The sequence below is a fragment of the Chiloscyllium plagiosum genome, unplaced genomic scaffold (assembly GCF_037043375.1).
Source record: "Chiloscyllium plagiosum isolate Xiang-an unplaced genomic scaffold, Cpla_swu_hap1 HiC_scaffold_227, whole genome shotgun sequence".
Lineage (NCBI taxonomy): Eukaryota > Metazoa > Chordata > Chondrichthyes > Orectolobiformes > Hemiscylliidae > Chiloscyllium > Chiloscyllium plagiosum.
In genome coordinates, this window is record NW_028270366.1 from 111,468 (window position 1) to 131,983 (window position 20,516).

The following is a 20,516-nucleotide window of genomic DNA, read 5'->3' on the forward strand; positions in this document are numbered from 1 at the left end:
AGAGCGAGAGACTGGGAATGGAGGGAGAGAGAGAGAGACTGGGAATGGAGGGAGAGAGATACATGGAATGGAGGGAGAGAGAGACTGGGAATGGAGGGAGAGAGTGAGAGACTGGGAATGGAGGGAATGAGAGACTGGGAATGGAGGGAGAGAGAGACTGATAATGGAGGGAGAGAGAGAGAGACAGGGAATGGAGGGGGAGAGAGAGACTGGGAATGGAGGGAGAGAGAGAGAGACAGGGAATGGAGGTAGAGAGAGAGAGAGAGACTGGGAATGGAGGGAGAGAGACAGGGAATGGAGGGAGAGAGAGAGAGACAGGGAATGGAGGGAGAGAGAGAGACAGGGAATGGAGGGAGAGAGTGACTGGGAATGGAGGGAGAGAGAGAGACTGGGGGGAGAGAGGGACTGGGAATGGATGGAGAGAGTGACTGGGAATGGAGGGAGAGAGAGAGAGAGACTGGGATTGATTTGAGTTCCTGATGTGTGTTACTTTTCTCCAGGAAAGATAATGATTGAGCTCATAACACACACAGATCCATTTGAAATATGTTCACTTTATTGGTAGCTGGGGTTGGACTGGGATGTACAAAGTTAAAACACACACAACACCAGGAGTCCAACACGTTTATTCGGAAGCACTAGCTTTCGGAACGCCGTTCCTTAACTTATTGGTGAACGACAAGAAAACAGCAACCAAGCCACAAAACCCCAAGATACATCACCACATGTGACAGGGATCACCAGTCAGTGTACAGATATCTCCCTGAGAGAGAGAGGACTGAGAGACACCAGTCAGTGTACAGATATCTCCCTGAGAGAGAGGGGACTGGGAGACACCAGTCAGTGTACAGATATCTCCCTGAGAGAGAGAGAGGGGACTGAGAGACACCAGTCAGTGTACAGATATCTCCCCGAGAGAGAGAGAGGGGGGACTGAGAGACACCAGTCAGTGTACAGATATCTCCCTGAGAGAGAGAGAGAGGGGACTGAGAGACACCAGTCAGTGTACAGATATCTCCCTGAGAGAGAGAGAGAGGGGACTGAGAGACACCAGTCAGTGTACAGATATCTCCCTGAGAGAGAGAGGACTGAGAGACACCAGTCAGTGTACAGATATCTCCCTGAGAGAGAGAGGACTGAGAGACACCAGTCAGTGTACAGATATCTCCCTGAGAGAGAGAGAGGGGACTGAGAGACACCAGTCAGTGTACAGATATCTCCCTGAGAGAGAGAGGGGACTGAGAGACACCAGTCAGTGTACAGATGTCTCCCTGAGAGAGAGAGGGGATGGAGAGACACCATTCAGTGTACAGATATCTCCCTGAGAGAGAGGGGACTGAGAGACACCAGTCAGTGTACAGATATCTCCCTGAGAGAGAGAGAGGGGACTGAGAGACACCAGTCAGTGTACAGATATCTCCCTGAGAGAGAGGGGGGACTGAGAGACACCAGTCAGTGTACAGATATCTCCCTGAGAGAGAGAGGGGACTGAGAGTCACCAGTCAGTGTACAGATATCTCCCTGAGAGAGAGAGGACTGAGAGACACCAGTCAGTGTACAGATATCTCCCTGAGAGAGAGAGGGGACTGAGAGACACCAGTCAGTGTACAGATATCTCCCTGAGAGAGAGGGGACTGAGAGACACCAGTCAGTGTACAGATATCTCCCTGAGAGAGAGAGGGGATGGAGAGACACCAGTCAGTGTACAGATATCTCCCTGAGAGAGAGAGGGGACTGAGAGACACCAGTCAGTGTACAGATATCTCCCTGAGAGAGAGAGGGGGGACTGAGAGACACCAGTCAGTGTACAGATATCTCCCTGAGAGAGAGGGGACTGAGAGACACCAGTCAGTGTACAGATATCTCCCTGAGAGAGAGAGAGGGGACTGAGAGACACCAGTCAGTGTACAGATATCTCCCTGAGAGAGAGAGGACTGAGAGACACCAGTCAGTGTACAGATATCTCCCTGAGAGAGAGAGAGGGGACTGAGAGACACCAGTCAGTGTACAGATATCTCCCTGAGAGAGAGAGGGGACTGAGAGACACCAGTCAGTGTACAGATATCTCCCTGAGAGAGAGAGGACTGAGAGACACCAGTCAGTGTACAGATATCTCCCTGAGGGAGAGGGGACTGAGAGACACCAGTCAGTGTACAGATATCTCCCTGAGAGAGAGAGGGGGGACTGAGAGACACCAGTCAGTGTACAGATATCTCCCTGAGAGAGAGAGGGGACTGAGAGACACCAGTCAGTGTACAGATATCTCCCTGAGAGAGAGAGAGGGGACTGAGAGACACCAGTCAGTGTACAGATATCTCCCTGAGAGAGAGAGAGGGGACTGAGAGACACCAGTCAGTGTACAGATATCTCCCTGAGAGAGAGAGGACTGAGAGACACCAGTCAGTGTACAGATATCTCCCTGAGAGAGAGAGGACTGAGAGACACCAGTCAGTGTACAGATATCTCCCTGAGAGAGAGAGGGGGGACTGAGAGACACCAGTCAGTGTACAGATATCTCCCTGAGAGAGAGAGAGGGGACTGAGAGACACCAGTCAGTGTACAGATATCTCCCTGAGAGAGAGAGAGGGGACTGAGAGACACCAGTCAGTGTACAGATATCTCCCTGAGAGAGGGGACTGAGAGACACCAGTCAGTGTGCAGATATCTCCCTGAGAGAGAGAGAGGGGACTGAGAGACACCAGTCAGTGTACAGATATCTCCCTGAGAGAGAGAGGGGGGACTGAGAGACACCAGTCAGTGTACAGATATCTCCCTGAGAGAGAGAGGGGGGACTGAGAGACACCAGTCAGTGTACAGATATCTCCCTGAGAGAGAGAGGGGGGACTGAGAGACACCAGTCAGTGTACAGATATCTCCCTGAGAGAGAGGGGGGGGACACTGAGAGACACCAGTCAGGGTACAGATATCTCCCTGAGAGAGAGAGGGGACTGAGAGACACCAGTCAGTGTACAGATATCTCCCTGAGAGAGAGAGAGAGGACTGAGAGACACCAGTCAGTGTACAGATATCTCCCTGAGAGAGAGAGGGGACTGAGAGACACCAGTCAGTGTACAGATATCTCCCTGAGAGAGAGGGGGGGGACACTGAGAGACACCAGTCAGGGTACAGATATCTCCCTGAGAGAGAGAGGGGACTGAGAGACACCAGTCAGTGTACAGATATCTCCCTGAGAGAGAGGGGACTGAGAGACACCAGTCAGTGTACAGATATCTCCCTGAGAGAGAGAGAGGGGACTGAGAGACACCAGTCAGTGTACAGATATCTCCCTGAGAGAGAGAGAGGGGACTGAGAGACACCAGTCAGTGTACAGATATCTCCCTGAGAGAGAGAGAGGGGACTGAGAGACACCAGTCAGTGTACAGATATCTCCCTGAGAGAGAGGGGACTGAGAGACACCAGTCAGTGTACAGATATCTCCCTGAGAGAGAGAGAGAGAGAGGGGACTGAGAGACACCAGTCAGTGTACAGATATCTCCCTGAGAGAGAGGGGACTGAGAGACACCAGTCAGTGTACAGATATCTCCCTGAGAGAGAGAGGACTGAGAGACACCAGTCAGTGTACAGATATCTCCCTGAGAGAGAGGGGACTGAGAGACACCAGTCAGTGTACAGATATCTCCCTGAGAGAGAGGGGACTGAGAGACACCAGTCAGTGTAAAGATATCTCCCTGAGAGAGAGAGAGGGGACTGAGAGACACCAGTCAGTGTACAGATATCTCCCTGAGAGAGAGAGGGGACTGAGAGACACCAGTCAGTGTACAGATATCTCCCTGAGAGAGAGAGGGGACTGAGAGACACCAGTCAGTGTACAGATATCTCCCTGAGAGAGAGAGAGAGAGAGGGGGGACTGAGAAACACCATTCAGTGTACAGATATCTCCCTGAGAGATAGAGAGAGGGGGCTGAGAGACACCAGTCAGTGTACAGATATCTCCCTGAGAGAGAGAGGGGACTGAGAGACACCAGTCAGTGTACAGATATCTCCCTGAGAGAGAGAGTGGGGGGACTGAGAGACACCAGTCAGTGTACAGATATCTCCCTGAGAGAGAGAGGGGACTGAGAGACACCAGTCAGTGTACAGATATCTCCCTGAGAGAGAGAGAGCGGACTGAGAGACACCAGTCAGTGTACAGATATCTCCCTGAGAGAGACAGAGAGGGGATGGAGAGACAGTGGTATATTTCCGGGCCTTGGGTTTTGTTCTGGTTAATGACCCTGAGCACACTGCAGCCACCCTCAGATGGGTTGTGGTCGAGGGTAGCGTTTTAGCTGCTGGTAAGTGTCTGGGAACAGGAAGGAGAGCAGGTTCTCAATGATGACGGCTGTGAGTCCCCAGACTTTGTGGTTGGCGTTCAGGAAGACGGGCAGTGTGTAAACGGCAGTCCCTGGCCAGCGATAGTGGGTGTAACGGCGATTCCCCTCAGTACAGACATGTCGCAGAGAGACGGTGAACACATCCTCCACCTAAACACACACCAGAGAGATCAGGGGGTACCAGCCGGAGAATATCCCCGACAGGCTCCCTCTACACCACACACTCCCCAGGACAGGCTCGCTCTACACCACACACTCCCCAGGACAGGCTCCCTCTACACCACACACTCCCCAGGACAGAGAGACGGTGAACACATCCTCCACCTAAACACACACCAGAGAGATCAGGGGGTACCAGCCAGAGAATATCCCCGACAGGCTCCCTCTACACCGTCCCCGACACCACACTCACCGTCCCCGACACCACACACTCCCCAGGACAGGCTCCCTCTACACCACACACTCCCCAGGACAGAGAGACGGTGAACACATCCTCCACCTAAACACACACCAGAGAGATCAGGGGGTACCAGCCAGAGAATATCCCCGACAGGCTCCCTCTACACCGTCCCCGACACCACACACTCCCCAGGACAGGCTCCCTCTACACCACACACTCCCCAGGACAGGCTCGCTCTACACCACACACTCCCCAGGACAGGCTCGCTCTACACCACACACTCCCCAGGACAGGCTCCCTCTACACTGACCCGACACCACACACTCCCCAGGACAGGCTCCCTCTACACTGTCCCCGACACCACACACTCCCCAGGACAGGCTCCCTCTACACTGTCCCCGACACCACACACTCCCCAGGACAGACTCCCTCTACACCACACACTCCCCAGGACAGGCTCCCTCTACACTGTCCCCGACACCACACACTCCCCAGGACAGGCTCCCTCTACACTGTCCCCGACACCACACACTCCCCAGGACAGGCTCCCTCTACACCGTCCCCGACACCACACACTCCCCAGGACAGGCTCCCTCTACACCACACACTCCCCAGGACAGGCTCCCTCTACACCACACACTCCCCAGGACAGGCTCCCTCTACACTGTCCCCGACACCACACACTCCCCAGGACAGGCTCCCTCTACACTGTCCCCGACACCACACACTCCCCAGGACAGGCTCCCTCTACACCACACACTCCCCAGGACAGGCTCGCTCTACTCCACACACTCCCCAGGACAGGCTCCCTCTACACTGTCCCCGACACCACACACTCCCCAGGACAGGCTCCCTCTACACTGTCCCCGACACCACACACTCCCCAGGACAGGCTCCCTCTACACTGTCCCCGACACCACACACTCCCCAGGACAGGCTCCCTCTACACCGTCCCCGACACCACACACTCCCCAGGACAGGCTCTCTCTACATCACACACTCCCCAGGACAGGCTCGCTCTCCATCACACACTCCCCAGGACAGGCTCTCTCTACATCACACACTCCCCAGGACAGGCTCGCTCTACATCACACACTCCTGTACAGATATCTCCCTGTGTGAGAGAGAGGGGACTGAGACACACACATCACACACTCCCCAGGACAGGCTCCCTCTACACTGTCCCCGACGTCACACACTCCTGTACAGATATCTCCCTGTGGGAGAGGGGGGGGGAACTGAGACACACATGACACACTCCCCAGGACAGGCTCTCTCTACACTGTCCCCTCAATCACACACTCCTGTACAGATATCTCCCTGTGTGAGAGAGGGGGGACTACACACATCACACACTCCCCAGGACAGGCTCCCTCTACATCACACACTCCTGTACAGATTTCTCCCTGTGAGACAGGGGGGGACTGAGAGACACACACATCACACACTCCCCAGGACAGGCTCTCTCTACACTGTCCCCTACATCACACACTCCTGTACAGATATCTCCCTGTGAGAGAGAGGGGACTGAGAGACACACACGTCACACACTCCCCAGGACAGGCCTCCTCTTCACTGTCCCCCACACCGTGCACACTCCAGGGCTTTACGCAGATACAGTTTGGCTGTGGGAAATTGTCCCATAGTGCCCAGGGATGTGCAGGTTGGGGTGGATTGGTCGTGGGACATTGTCCCATAGTGCCCAGGGATGTGCAGGTTGGGGTGGATTGGCCGTGGGAAATTGTCCCATAGTGCCCAGGGATGTGCAGTTAGGGTGGGATTGGCCGTGGGAAATTGTCCCATAGTGCCCAGGGATGTGCAGGTTGGGGTGGATTGGTCGTGGGACATTGTCCCATAGTGCCCAGGGATGTGCAGGTTGGGGTGGATTGGCCGTGGGAAATTGTCCCATAGTGCCCAGGGATGTGCAGTTAGGGTGGGATTGGCCGTGGGAAATTGTCCCATAGTGCCCAGGGATGTGCAGGTTAGGGTGGATTGGTCATGGGAAATTGTCCCATAGTGCCCAGGGATGTGCAGTTAGGGTGGGATTGGCCGTGGGAAATTGTCCCATAGTGCCCAGGGATGTGCAGGTTAGGGTGGATTGGTCATGGGAAATTGTCCCATAGTTCCCAGGGATGTGCAGGTTAGGGTGGATTGGTCATGGGAAATTGTCCCATAGTGCCCAGGGATGTGCAGGTTAGGGTGGGATTGGCCGTGGGAAATTGTCCCATAGTGCCCAGGGATGTGCAGGTTAGGGTGGATTGGTCGTGGGACATTGTCCCATAGTGCCCAGGGATGTGCAGGTTAGGGTGGATTGGCCGTGGGTTATTGTCCCATAGTGCCCAGGGATGTGCAGGTTAGGGTGGATTGGTCATGGGAAATTGTCCCATAGTGTCCAGGGATGTGCAGGTTAGGGTGGATTGGCCGTGGGAAATTGTCTTCTGGATCAGTGGTGCTGGAAGAGCACAGCAGTTCAGGCAGCATCCGAGGACAGGCAAAATCGACGTTTCGGGCAAAAGCCCTTCATCAGGAATAAAGGCAGAGAGCCTGAAGCGTGGAGAGATCAGCGAGAGGAGGGTGGGGGTGGGGAGAGAGTAGCATAGAGTACAATAGGTCAGTGGGGGAGGAGATGAAGGTGATAGGTCAGGGAGGAGAGGGTGGAGTGGATAGGTGGAAAAGGAGCTGGGCAGGTCGGACAAGTCCGGACAAGTCAGGGGATCGAGTTGCTGGAGGTTAGAAGCTAGGATGAGGTGGGGGAGGGGAAATGAGGAAGCTGTTGAAATCCACATTGATGCCCCTGGGGTTGAAGTGTTCCGAGGCGGAAGATGAGGCGTTCTTCCTCCAGGCATCTGGTGGTGAGGGAGCGGCGGTGAAGGAGGCCCAGGACCTCCATGTCCTCGGCAGAGTGGAAGGGGGAATTGAAATGTTGGGCCACAGGGCGGTGTGGTTGATTGGTGCGGGTGTCCCGGAGATGTTCCCTAAAGCGCTCTGCTAGGAGGCGCCCAGTCTCCCCAATGTAGAGGAGACCGCATCGGGAGCAACGGATACAATAGATGATATTGGTGGATGTGCAGGTAAAACTTTGATGGATGTGGGAGGCTCCTTTAGGGCCTTGGATAGAGGTGAGGGAGGAGGTGTGGGCGCAGGTTTTACAGTTCCTGCGGTGGCAGGGGAAGGTGCCAGGATGGGAGGGTGGGTTGTAGGGGGGGCGTGGACCTGACCAGGTAGTCACGGAGGGAACGGTCTTTGCGGAAGGCGGAAAGGGGTGGGGAGGGAAATATATCCCTGGTGGTGGGGTCTGTTTGGAGGTGGCGGAAATGTCGGCGGATGATTTGGTTTATGCGAAGGTTGGTAGGGTGGAAGGTGAGCACCAGGGGCGTTCTGTCCTTGTTACGGTTGGAGGGGTTGGGTCTGAGGGCGGAGGTGTGGGATGTAGACGAGATGGGCATCTTTAACCACGTGGGAAGGGAAATTGCGGTCTCTAAAGAAGGAGGCCATCTGGTGTGTTCTATGGTGGAACCGCTCCTCCTGGGAGCAGATACGGCGGAGGAATTGGGAATACGGGATGGCATTTTTGCAAGAGGTAGGGTGGGAAGAGGTGTAATCCAGGTAGCTGTGGGAGTCGGTGGGTTTGTAGAAGATGTCAGTGTCAAGTCGGTCGTCACTGATAGAGATGGGGAGGTCCAGCAAGGTGAGGGAGATGTCAGAGATGGTCCAGATAAATTTAAGGTCAGGGTGGAATGTGTTGGTGAAGTTGATGAATTGCTCAACCTCCTCGCGGGAGCACGAGGTGGCGCCAATGCAGTCATCAATGTAGCGGAGGAAGAGGTGGGGAGTGGTGCCGGTGTAATTACGGAAGATCAACTGCTCTACGTAGCCAACAAAGAGACAGGCATAGCTGGGGCCCATACGTGTGTCCATGGCTACCCCTTTGGTCTGGAGGAAGTGGGAGGATTCAAAGGAGAAATTGTTAAGGGTGAGGACCAGTTCGGCCAAACGAATGAGAGTGTCGGTGGAGGGGTACTGTTGGGGACGTCTGGAGAGGAAAAAACGGAGGGCTTGGAGGCCCTGGTCATGGCGGATGGAGGTGTAGAGGGATTGGATATCCATGGTGAAGATGTGGCGTTGGGGTCCGGGGAAACAGAAGTCTTGGAGGAGGAGGAGGAGGAGGGCGTGGGTGGTGTCTTGAACGTATGTGGGGAGTTCCTGGACTAGGGGGGATAGGACAGTGTCAGGGTAGGTAGCTTTCCACATTCTTCAAAGTTTTACCTGCACATCCACCAACATCATTTATTGTATCCGTTGCTCCTGATGCGGTCTCCTCTACATTGGGGAGACTGGGCGCCTCCTAGCAGAGCGCTTTAGGGAACATCTCCGGGACACCCGCACCAATCAACCACACTGCCCCGTGGCCCAACATTTCACCTCCCCCTCCCACTCTGCCGAGGACATGGAGGTCCTGGGCCTCCTTCACCGCCGCTCCCTCACCACCAGATGCCTGGAGGAAGAACGCCTCATCTTCCGCCTCGGAACACTTCAACCCCAGGGCATCAATGTGGATTTCAACAGTTTCCTCATTTCCCCTTCCCCCACCTCATCCTAGCTTCTAACCTCCAGCAACTCGATCCCCTGACTTGTCCGGACTTGTCCGACCTGCCCAGCTCCTTTTCCACCTATCCACTCCACCCTCTCCTCCCTGACCTATCACCTTCATCTCCTCCCCCACTGACCTATTGTACTCTATGCCACTCTCTCCCCACCCCCACCCTCCTCTAGCTTATCTCTCCACGCTTCAGGCTCTCTGCCTTTATTCCTGATGAAGGGCTTTTGCCCGAAACGTCGATTTTGTCTGTCCTCGGATGCTGCCTGAATTGCTGTGCTCTTCCAGCACCACTGATCCAGAATCTGGTTTCCAGCATCTGCAGTCATTGTTTTTACCTCATGGGAAATTGTCCCATAGTGCCCAGGGATGTGCAGGTTAGAGTGGGTTGGCCGTGGGAAATTGTCCCATAGAGCCCAGGGATGTGCAGGTTAGAGTGGGTTGGCCATGGGAAATTGTCCCATAGTGCCCAGGGATGTGCAGGTTAGGGTGGGATTGGCCATGAGAAATTGTCCCATAGTGCCCAGGGATGTGCAGGTTAGGTTGGATTGGCCATGGGAAATTGTCCCATAGTGCCCAGGGATGTGCAGGTTAGGGTGGGATTGGCCGTGGGAAATTGTCCCATAGTGCCCAGGGATGTGTAGGTTAGGATGGGATTGGCCATAGGAAATTGTCCCATAGTGCCCAGGGATGTGCAGGTTAGGGTGGATTGGTCATGGGAAATTGTCCCATAGTGCCCAGGGATGTGCGGGTTAGGGTGGATTGGCCGTGGGAAATTGTCCCATAGTGCCCAGGGATGTGCAGGTTAGGGTGGATTGGTCATGGGAAATTGTCCCATAGTGCCCAGGGATGTGCAGGTTAGGGTGGATTGGCCATGGGAAATTGTCCCATAGTGCCCAGGGATGTGCAGGTTAGGGTGGGCTTGGCCGTGGGAAATTGTCCCATAGTGCCCAGGGATGTGCAGGTTAGGGTGGGATTGGCCGTGGGAAATTGTCCCATAGTGCCCAGGGATGTGCAGGTTAGGGTGGATTGGCCATAGGAAATTGTCCCATAGTGCCCAGGGATGTGCAGGTTAGGGTGGGATTGGCCGTGGGAAATTGTCCCATAGTGCCCAGGGATGTGCAGGTTAGGGTGGGATTGGCCGTGGGAAATTGTCCCATAGTGCCCAGGGATGTGCAGGTTAGGGTGGGATTGGCCGTGGGAAATTGTCCCATAGTGCCCAGGGATGTACAGGTTAGGGTGGGATTGGCCGTGGGAAATTGTCCCATAGTGCCCAGGGATGTGCAGGTTAGGGTGGATTGGCCATGGGAAATTGTCCCATAGTGTCAGGTGCATTAGTCAGGGGTAAATGTGGAGTGGGGGAATGGGTCTGGATGGGTAACTTTTCGGAGGGTCGGTGTGGATTTGTTGGGCCGAGGGGCCTGTTTCTATACTGTATGTCATCTGATCTAACACTCCCAGGACAGAGACAGCACGGGGTTAGACACCGAGTAAAGCTCCCTCTACACTGTCCCCCATCAAACAGATATAGGGAAGGGGTGCATGGGCTGGAGGGGGTTACAGAGATAGGGAGGGGGTGTAGGGGGTTACAGAGATAGGGAGGGGGTGTAGGGGGTTACAGAGATAGGGAGGGGGTGGAGGGGGTTACAGAGATAGGGAGGGGGTGGAGGGGGTTACAGAGATAGGGAGGGGTGTAGGGGTTACAGAGATAGGGAGGGGGTGTAGGGGGTTACAGAGATAGGGAGGGGGTGTAGGGGGTTACAGAGATAGGGAGGGGACAGAGGGGATTACAGAGATAGGGAGGGGACAGAGGGGGTTACAGAGATAGGGAGGGGGTGGAGGGGGTTACTGAGATAGGGAGGGGGTGGAGGGGGTTACTGAGATAGGGAGGGGGTGGAGGGGGTTACTGAGATAGGGAGGGGGTGTAGGGGGATTACAGAGATAGGGAGGGGGTGTAGGGGGTTACAGAGATAGGGAGGGGGTGTAGGGGGTTACAGAGATAGGGAGGGGGTGGAGGGGGGTTACAGAGATAGGGAGGGGGTTACAGTGATAGGGAGGGGGTTACAGTGATAGGGTAGGGGTGGAAGGGGGTTACTGAGTTAGGGAGGGGATGGAGGGGGTTACTGAGATAGGGAGGAGGGTACTGAGATAGGGAGAGAGTGGAGGGTGTTACAGAGATAGGGAGGGGGTGTAGGGGGCTACAGAGATAGGGAGGGGGTGGAGGGGGCTACAGAGATAGGGAGGGGGTGGAGGGGGCTACAGAGATAGGGAGGGGGTGTAGGGGGGTTACAGAGATAGGGAGGGGGTGGAGGGGGTTACAGAGATAGGGAGGGGGTGGAGGGGGTTACAGAGATAGGGAGGGGGTGGAGGGGGTGGAGGGGGTGTAGGGGGTTACAGAGATAGGGAGGGGGTGTAGGGGGTTACAGAGATAGGGAGGAGGTGGAGGGGGTTACAGAGATAGGGAGGGGGTGGAGGGGGTTACAGAGATAGGGAGGGGGTGGAGGGGGTTACAGAGATAGGGAGGGGGTGGAGGGGGTTACAGAGATAGGGAGGGGGTTACAGAGATAGGGAGGGGGTTACAGAGATAGGGAGGGGGCGGAGGGGGTTACAGAGATAGGGAGGAGGTGGAGGGGGTTACAGAGACAGGGAGGGGGTGGAGGGGGTTACAGAGACAGGGAGGGGGTGGAGGGGGTTACAGAGACAGGGAGGGGGTGTAGGGGGTTACAGAGATAGGGAGGGGGTGTAGGGGGTTACAGAGACAGGGAGAGGGTGGAGGGGGTTACAGAGATAGGGAGGGGGTGTAGGGGGTTACAGAGACAGGGAGGGGGTGTGGGGGGTTACAGAGATAGGGAGGGGGCGGAGGGGGTTACAGAGACAGGGAGAGGGTGGAGGGGGTTACAGAGATAGGGAGGGGGTTATTGCGGTTTAACTCTTACCTCTTTGGGGTTGGGTCTGAGGCGTGTTACATCGATGGGTCCCAGGTTGGCGAGAACAGGGAACACAGCCATCCCAGTCTGAGGGGGAGAGAGGGGGAGAGTGAGAGAGGGGCCTATCGGAGGGAGGGAGGGAGTGAGGGAGGGAGTGAGAGGCCTATCGGAGGGAGGGAGGGAGTGAGGGAGTGAGAGAGAGGCCTATCGGAGGGAGGGAGGGAGTGAGGAGCCTCTCGGAGGGAGGGAGAGAGAGAGAGAGAGAGAGAGGCCTATCGGAGGGAGGGAGGGAGTGAGGAGCCTATTGGAGGGAGGGGGAGGGGGAGCCTATCGGAGGGAGGGAGGGAGTGAGGAGCCTATTGGAGGGAGGGGGAGGGAGAGAGAGAGAGAGTGAGGGGCCTATCGGAGGGAGGGAGGGAGACAGTGAGGGGCTTATCGGAGGGAGGGAGGGAGACAGTGAGGGTCTTATCGGAGGGAGGGAGACAGTGAGGGGCTTATCGGAGGGAGGGAGACAGTGAGGGGCCTATCGGAGGGAGGGAGATGGTGAGGGGCCTATCGGAGGGAGGGAGATGGTGAGGGGCCTATCGGAGGGAGACAGTGAGGGGCCTATTGGAGGGAGGGATCGGTGAGGGGCCTATCGGAAGGAGGGAGACAGTGAGGGGCCTATCGGAAGGAGGGAGACAGTGAGGGGCCTATTGGAGGGAGGGATCGGTGAGGGGCCTATCGGAAGGAGGGAGACAGTGAGGGGCCTATCGGAAGGAGGGAGACAGTGAGGGGCCTATTGGAGGGAGACAGTGAGGGGCCTATTGGAGGGAGGGAGGGAGACAGTGAGGGGCCTATCGGAGGGAGGGAACGGTGAGGGGCCTATCAGAGGGAGGGAGATAGTGAGGGTCCTATCAGAGGGAGGGAAGACAGTGAGGGGCCTATCGAAAGGAGAGAACGGTGAGGGGCCTATTGGAGGGAGGGGGAGAGACAGAGAGAGAGAGAGTGAGGGGCCTATCGGAGGGAGGGAGACAGTGAGGGGCCTATCGGAGGGAGGGAGACAGTGAGGGGCTTATCGGAGGGAGGGAGACAGTGAGGGGCCTATCGGAGGGAGGGAGACAGTGAGGGGCCTATCGGAGGGAGAGAGACAGTGAGGGGCTTATCGGAGGGAGGGAACGGTGAGGGGCCTATCAGAGGGAGGGAGATCGTGAGGGGCCTATCGGAGGGAGGGAACGGTAAGGGGCCTATCAGAGGGAGGGAGATAGTGAGGGTCCTATTGGAGGGAGGGAACGGTGAGGGGCCTATCAGAGGGAGGGAGATAGTGAGGGGCCTATTGGAGGGAGGGACCGGTGAGGGGCCTATCAGAGAAAGGGAGATAGTGAGGGGACTATCGGAGGGAGAGAACGGTAAGGGGCCTATCACAGAGAGGGAGATAGTGAGGGGCCGATTGGAGGGAGGGAACGGTGAGGGGCCTATCGGAAGGAGGGAGATAGTGAGGGGCCAATCGGAGGGATGGACGGTGAGGGGCCTATCGGAGGGAGGGAACGGTGAGGGGCCTATCGGAGGGAGGGAGATAGTGAGGGGCCTATTGGAGGGAGGGATCGGTGAGGGGCCTATCGGAGGGAGGGAGACAGTGAGGGGCCTATCGGAGGGAGGGAGACAGTGAGGGGCCTATCGGAGGGAGGGAGAGTGAGGGGCCTATTGGAGGGAGGGAGACAGTGAGGGGCCAATCAGAGGGAGGGAGACAGTGAGGGGCCTATCGGAGGGAGGGAGACAGTGAGGAGCCTATCGGAGGGAGGGAGACAGTGAGGGGCCTATCGGAGGGAGGGAACGGTGAGGGGCCTATCGGAGGGAGGGATCAGTGAGGGGCCTATTGGAGGGTGGGAGACAGTGAGGGGCCAATCAGAGGGAGGGAGACAGTGAGGGGCCTATCGGAGGGTGGGAGACAGTGAGGGGCCAATCGGAGGGTGCGAGACAGTGAGGGGCCTATCGGAGGGAGGGAGAGAGACAGTGAGGGGCCTATTGGAGGGAGGGAGACAGTGAGGGGCCAATCGGAGGGAGGGAACGGTGAGGGGCCAATCGGAGGGAGGGAACGGTGAGGGGCCTATCGGAGGGAGGGAGATAGTGAGGGTCCTATCAGAGGGAGGAAGACAGTGAGGGGCCTATCGAAAGGAGGGAACGGTGAGGGGCCTATTGGAGGGAGGGAGAAAGTGAGGGGCCTATTGGAGGGAGGGGGAGAGAGAGAGAGAGAGAGAGAGAGAGAGTGAGGGGCCTATCGGAGGGAGGGAACGGTGAGGGGCCTATCGGAGGGAGGGAACGGTGAGGGGCCTATCGGAGGGAGGGAGACAGTGAGGGGCCTATTGGAGGGAGAGAACGGTGAGGGGCCTATTGGAGGGAGGGGGAGAGACAGAGAGAGAGAGTGAGGGGCCTATCGGAGGGAGGGAGACAGTGAGGGGCCTATCGGAGGGAGGGAACGGTGAGGGGCCTATCGGAGGGAGGGATCTGTGAGGGGCCTATCGGAGGGAGGGAGAGAGACAGTGAGGGGCCTATTGGATGGAGAGAACGGTGAGGGGCCTATTGGAGGGAGGGGGAGAGACAGAGAGAGAGAGTGAGGGGCCTATCGGAGGGAGGGAGACAGTGAGGGGCTTATCGGAGGGAGGGAGACAGTGAGGGGCTTATCGGAGGGAGGGAGACACTGAGGGGCCTATCGGAGGGAGAGAGACAGTGAGGGCTTATCGGAGGGTGGGAACGGTGAGGGAGGGAACGGTGAGGGGCCTATCGGAGGAATGGAGGGAGCAGTGAGGGGCCTATCGGAGGGTGGGAACGGTAAGGGGCCTATCAGAGGGAGGGAGATAGTGAGGGGCCTATTGGAGGGAGGGAACGGTGTGGGGCATATCGGAGAGAGGGAGACCATGAGGGGCCTATTGGAGGGAGGGAGACCATGTGGGGCCTATTGGAGGGAGGGAACAGTAAGGGGCCTATCAGAGAAAGGGAGATAGTGAGGGGCCTATCGGAGGGATGGCACGGTGAGGGGGCTATCGGAGGGAGGGAACGGTGAGGGGCCTATCGGAAGGAGGGAGATAGTGAGGGGCCAATCGGAGGGATGGGACGGTGAGGGGGCTATCGGAGGGAGGGAACGGTGAGGGGGCTATCGGAGGGAGGGAACGGTGAGGGGGCTATCGGAGGGAGGGAACGGTGAGGGGGCTATCGGAGGGAGGGAACGGTGAGGGGCCTATCGGAAGGAGGGAGATAGTGAGGGGCCAATCGGAGGGATGGGACGGTGAGGGGCCTATCGGAGGGAGGGAGATAGTGAGGGGCCTATTGGAGGGAGGGATCGGTGAGGGGCCTATCGGAGGGAGGGAGAGAGACAGTGAGGGGCCTATTGGAGGGTGGGAGACAGTGAGGGGCCTATTGGAGGGTGGGAGACAGTGAGGGGCCAATCAGAGGGAGGGAGACAGTGAGGGGCCTATCGGAGGGAGGGAGACAGTGAGGGGCCTATCGGAGGGAGGGAGACAGTGAGGGGCCTATCGGAGGGAGGGAACGGTGAGGGGCCTATCGGAGGGAGGGATCTGTGAGGGGCCTATCGGAGGGAGGGAGAGAGACAGTGAGGGGCCTATTGGAGGGTGGGAGACAGTGAGGGGCCAATCAGAGGGAGGGAGACAGTGAGGGGCGTATCGGAGGGAGGGAGACAGTGAGGGGCCAATCGGAGGGTGGGAGACAGTGAGGGGCCTATCGGAGGGAGGGAGAGAGACAGTGAGAGGCCTATTGGAGGGAGGGAGACAGTGAGGGGCCTATCGGAGGGAGGGAGACAGTGAGGGGCCTATCGGAGGGAGGGAGACAGTGAAGGGCCTATCGGAGGGAGGGAGACAGTGAGGGGCCTATCGGAGGGAGGGATCTGTGAGGGGCCTATTGGAGGGAGGGAGAGAGACAGTGAGGGGCCTATTGGAGGGTGGGAGACAGTGAGGGGCCAATTGGAGGGAGGGAGACAGTGAGGGGCCTATTGGAGGGTGGGAGACAGTGAGGGGCCAATCGGTGGGAGGGAGGGAGGGAGGGAGACAGTGAGGGGCCTATTGGAGGGTGGGAGACAGTGAGGGGCCAATTGGAGGGAGGGAGACAGTGAGGGGCCTATTGGAGGGTGGGAGACAGTGAGGGGCCAATCGGTGGGAGGGAGGCAGTGAGGGGCCTATCGGAGGGAGGGAGACAGTGAGGGGCCAATTGGAGGGTGGGAGACAGTGAGGGGCCTATCGGAGGGAGGGAGAGAGACAGTGAGGGGCCTATTGGAGGGAGGGAGACAGTGAGGGGCCTATCGGAGGGAGGGAGAGAGACAGTGAGGGGCCTATTGGAGGGAGGGAGACAGTGAGGGGCCAATCGGAGGGTGGGAGACAGTGAGGGGCCAATCGGAGGGAGGGATCTGTGAGGGGCCTATTGGAGGGAGGGAGAGAGACAGTGAGGGGCCTATTGGAGGGTGGGAGACAGTGAGGGGCCAATCGGAGGGAGGGAGGGAGACAGTGAGTGGCCTATTGGAGGGTGGGAGACAGTGAGGGGCCAATCGGAGGGAGGGAGACAGTGAGGGGCCAATCGGAGGGAGGGAGACAGTGAGGGGCCTATCGGAGGGAGGGAGACAGTGAGGGGCCTATCGGAGGGAGGGAGACAGTGAGGGGCCTATCGGAGGGAGGGAGACAGTGAGGGGCCAATCGGAGGGTGGGAGACAGTGAGGGGCCTATCGGAGGGTGGGAGACAGTGAGGGGCCTATCGGAGGGAAGGAGACAGTGAGGGGCCAATCGGAGGGAGGGAGGGAAGGAGACAGTGAGGGGCCTATCGGAGGGAGGGAGACAGTGAGGGGCCAATCGGAGGGTGGGAGACAGTGAGGGGCCTATCGGAGGGAGGGAGAGAGACAGTGAGGGGCCTATTGGAGGGAGGGAGACAGTGAGGGGCCAATCGGAGGGAGGGAACGGTGAGGGGCCTATCGGAGGGAGGGAGATAGTGAGGGTCCTCTCAGAGGGAGGAAGACAGTGAGGGGCCTATCGAAAGGAGGGAACGGTGAGGGGCCTATTGGAGGGAGGGAGAAAGTGAGGGGCCTATTGGAGGGAGGGGGAGAGAGAGAGAGTGAGGGGCCTATCGGAGGGAGGTAACGGTGAGGGGCCTATCGGAGGGAGGGAGACAGTGAGGGGCCTATTGGAGGGAGAGAACGGTGAGGGGCCTATTGGAGGGAGGGGGAGAGACAGAGAGAGAGTGAGGGGCCTATCGGAGGGAGGGAGACAGTGAGGGGCTTATCGGAGGGAGGGAGACAGTGAGGGGCTTATCTGAGGGAGGGAGACACTGAGGGGCCTATCGGAGGGAGAGAGACAGTGAGGGGCTTATCGGAGGGTGGGAACGGTGAGGGAGGGAACGGTGAGGGGCCTATCGGAGGAAGGGAGGGAGCAGTGAGGGGCCTATCGGAGGGTGGGAACGGTAAGGGGCCTATCAGAGGGAGGGAGATAGTGAGGGGCCTATTGGAGGGAGGGAACGGTGTGGGGCATATCGGAGAGAGGGAGACCATGAGGGGCCTATTGGAGGGAGGGAGACCATGAGGGGCCTATTGGAGGGAGGGAGACCATGTGGGGCCTATTGGAGGGAGGGAACAGTAAGGGGCCTATCAGAGAAAGGGAGATAGTGAGGGGCCTATCGGAGGGATGGCACGGTGAGGGGGCTATCGGAGGGAGGGAACGGTGAGGGGCCTATCGGAAGGAGGGAGATAGTGAGGGGCCAATCGGAGGGATGGGACGGTGAGGGGGCTATCGGAGGGAGGGAACGGTGAGGGGCCTATCGGAAGGAGGGAGATAGTGAGGGGCCAATCGGAGGGATGGGACGGTGAGGGGGCTATCGGAGGGAGGGAACGGTGAGGGGCCTATCGGAAGGAGGGAGATAGTGAGGGGCCAATCGGAGGGATGGGACGGTGAGGGGCCTATCGGAGGGAGGGAGATAGTGAGGGGCCTATCGGAGGGAGGGAGAGAGACAGTGAGGGGCCTATTGGAGGGTGGGAGACAGTGAGGGGCCAATCAGAGGGAGGGAGACAGTGAGGGGCCTATCGGAGGGAGGGAGACAGTGAGGGGCCTATCGGAGGGAGGGAGACAGTGAGGGGCCTATCGGAGGGAGGGAACGGTGAGGGGCCTATCGGAGGGAGGGATCTGTGAGGGGCCTATCGGAGGGAGGGAGAGAGACAGTGAGGGGCCTATTGGAGGGTGGGAGACAGTGAGGGGCCAATCAGAGGGAGGGAGACAGTGAGGGGCGTATCGGAGGGAGGGAGACAGTGAGGGGCCAATCGGAGGGAGGGAGACAGTGAGGGGCCAATCGGAGGGTGGGAGACAGTGAGGGGCCTATCGGAGGGAGGGAGAGAGACAGTGAGGGGCCTATTGGAGGGAGGGAGACAGTGAGGGGCCTATCGGAGGGAGGGAGACAGTGAGGGGCCTATCGGAGGGAGGGAGACAGTGAAGGGCCTATCGGAGGGAGGGAGACAGTGAGGGGCCTATCGGAGGGAGGGATCTGTGAGGGGCCTATTGGAGGGAGGGAGAGAGACAGTGAGGGGCCTATTGGAGGGTGGGAGACAGTGAGGGGCCAATCGGAGGGAGGGAGGGAGGGAGGGAGGGAGGGAGACAGTGAGGGGCCTATTGGAGGGTGGGAGACAGTGAGGGGCCAATCGGAGGGAGGGAGGGATGGAGACAGTGAGGGGCCTATTGGAGGGTGGGAGACAGTGAGGGGCCAATCGGAGGGAGGGAGGCAGTGAGGGGCCTATTGGAGGGAGGGAGACAGTGAGGGGCCAATCAGAGGGAGGGAGACAGTGAGGGGCCTATCGGAGGGAGGGAACGGTGAGGGGCCTATCGGAGGGAGGGATCTGTGACGGGCCTATTGGAGGGAGGGAGAGAGACAGTGAGGGGCCTATTGGAGGGTGGGAAACAGTGAGGGGCCAATCGGAGGGAGGGAGGGAGACAGTGAGGGGCCTATTGGAGGGTGGGAGACAGTGAGGGGCCAATCGGAGGGAGGGAGACAGTGAGGGGCCAATCGGAGGGAGGGAGGGAGACAGTGAGTGGCCTATTGGAGGGTGGGAGACAGTGAGGGGCCAATCGGAGGGAGGGAGACAGTGAGGGGCCTATCGGAGGGAGGGAGACAGTGAGGGGCCAATCGGAGGGTGGGAGACAGTGAGGGGCCTATCGGAGGGAAGGAGACAGTGAGGGGCCTATCGGAGGGAGGGAGACAGTGAGGAGCCTATCGGAGGGAGGGAGACAGTGAGGGCCTATCGGAGGGAGGGATCTGTGAGGGGCCTATTGGAGGGAGGGAGAGAGACAGTGAGGGGCCTATTGGAGGGTGGGAGACAGTGAGGGGCCAATCGGAAGGAGGGATCTGTGAGGGGCCAATCGGAGGGAGGGATCTGTGAGGGTCCTATTGGAGGGAGGGAGAGAGACAGTGAGGGGCCTATTGGAGGATGGGAGACAGTGAGGGGCCTATCGGAGGGAGGGAGACAGTGAGGGGCCAATCGGAGGGAGGGAGGGAGACAGTGAGGGGCCTATTGGAGGGTGGGAGACAGTGAGGGGCCAATCGGAGGGAGGGAGACAGTGAGGGGCCTATCGGAGGGAGGGAGACAGTGAGGGGCCAATCGGAGGGTGGGAGACAGTGAGGGGACTATTGGAGGGAGGGAGGGAGACAGTGAGGGGCCAATCGGAGGGAGGGAGGGAGGGAGGGAGACAGTGAGGGACCAATCGGAGGGAGGGAGGGAGACAGTGAGGGGCCTATCGGAGGGAGGGAGACAGTGAGGGGCCAATCGGAGGGAGGGAGACAGTGAGGGGCCTATCGGAGGGAGGGAGGGAGGGAGACAGTGAGGGGCCTATCGGAAAGAGGGTGGGAGACAGTGAGGGGCCTATCGGAAGGAGGAAGATAGTGAGGGGCCAATCGGAGCGATGGGACGGTGAGGGGGCTATCGGAGGGAGGGAACGGTGAGGGGCCTATCGGAAGGAGGGAGATAGTGAGGGGCCTATCGGAAGGAGGGAGATAGTGAGGGGCCAATCGGAGGGATGGGACGGTGAGGGGCCAATCGGAGGGATGGGACGGTGAGGGGCCTATCGGAGGGAGGGAGATAGTGAGGGGCCTATTGGAGGGAGGGATCGGTGAGGGGCCTATCGGAGGGAGGGAGAGAGACAGTGAGGGGCCTATTGGAGGGTGGGAGACAGTGAGGGGCCAATCAGAGGGAGGGAGACAGTGAGGGGCCTATCGGAGGGAGGGAGACAGTGAGGGGCTTATCGGAG

At 58.6% G+C, this 20,516-nt stretch overlaps 1 protein-coding gene across 1 annotated transcript in view; it reads right to left on the minus strand.

The window, feature by feature from the left end:
• Nucleotides 1-610: 610 nt before the first annotated feature.
• The window catches only part of LOC148133686 (mitochondrial coenzyme A diphosphatase NUDT8-like), a gene marked incomplete at its 5' end in the record, with an annotated part of 44,280 nt that continues 24,374 nt past the window's right edge, over nt 611-20,516 (minus strand). The window contains 2 exons of the mRNA XM_087985759.1: nt 611-4,484; nt 12,268-12,345. Coding sequence (XP_087841885.1) covers nt 4,257-4,484; nt 12,268-12,345 — 306 coding nt within the window. The remainder of the gene's footprint in view (nt 4,485-12,267; nt 12,346-20,516) is intronic.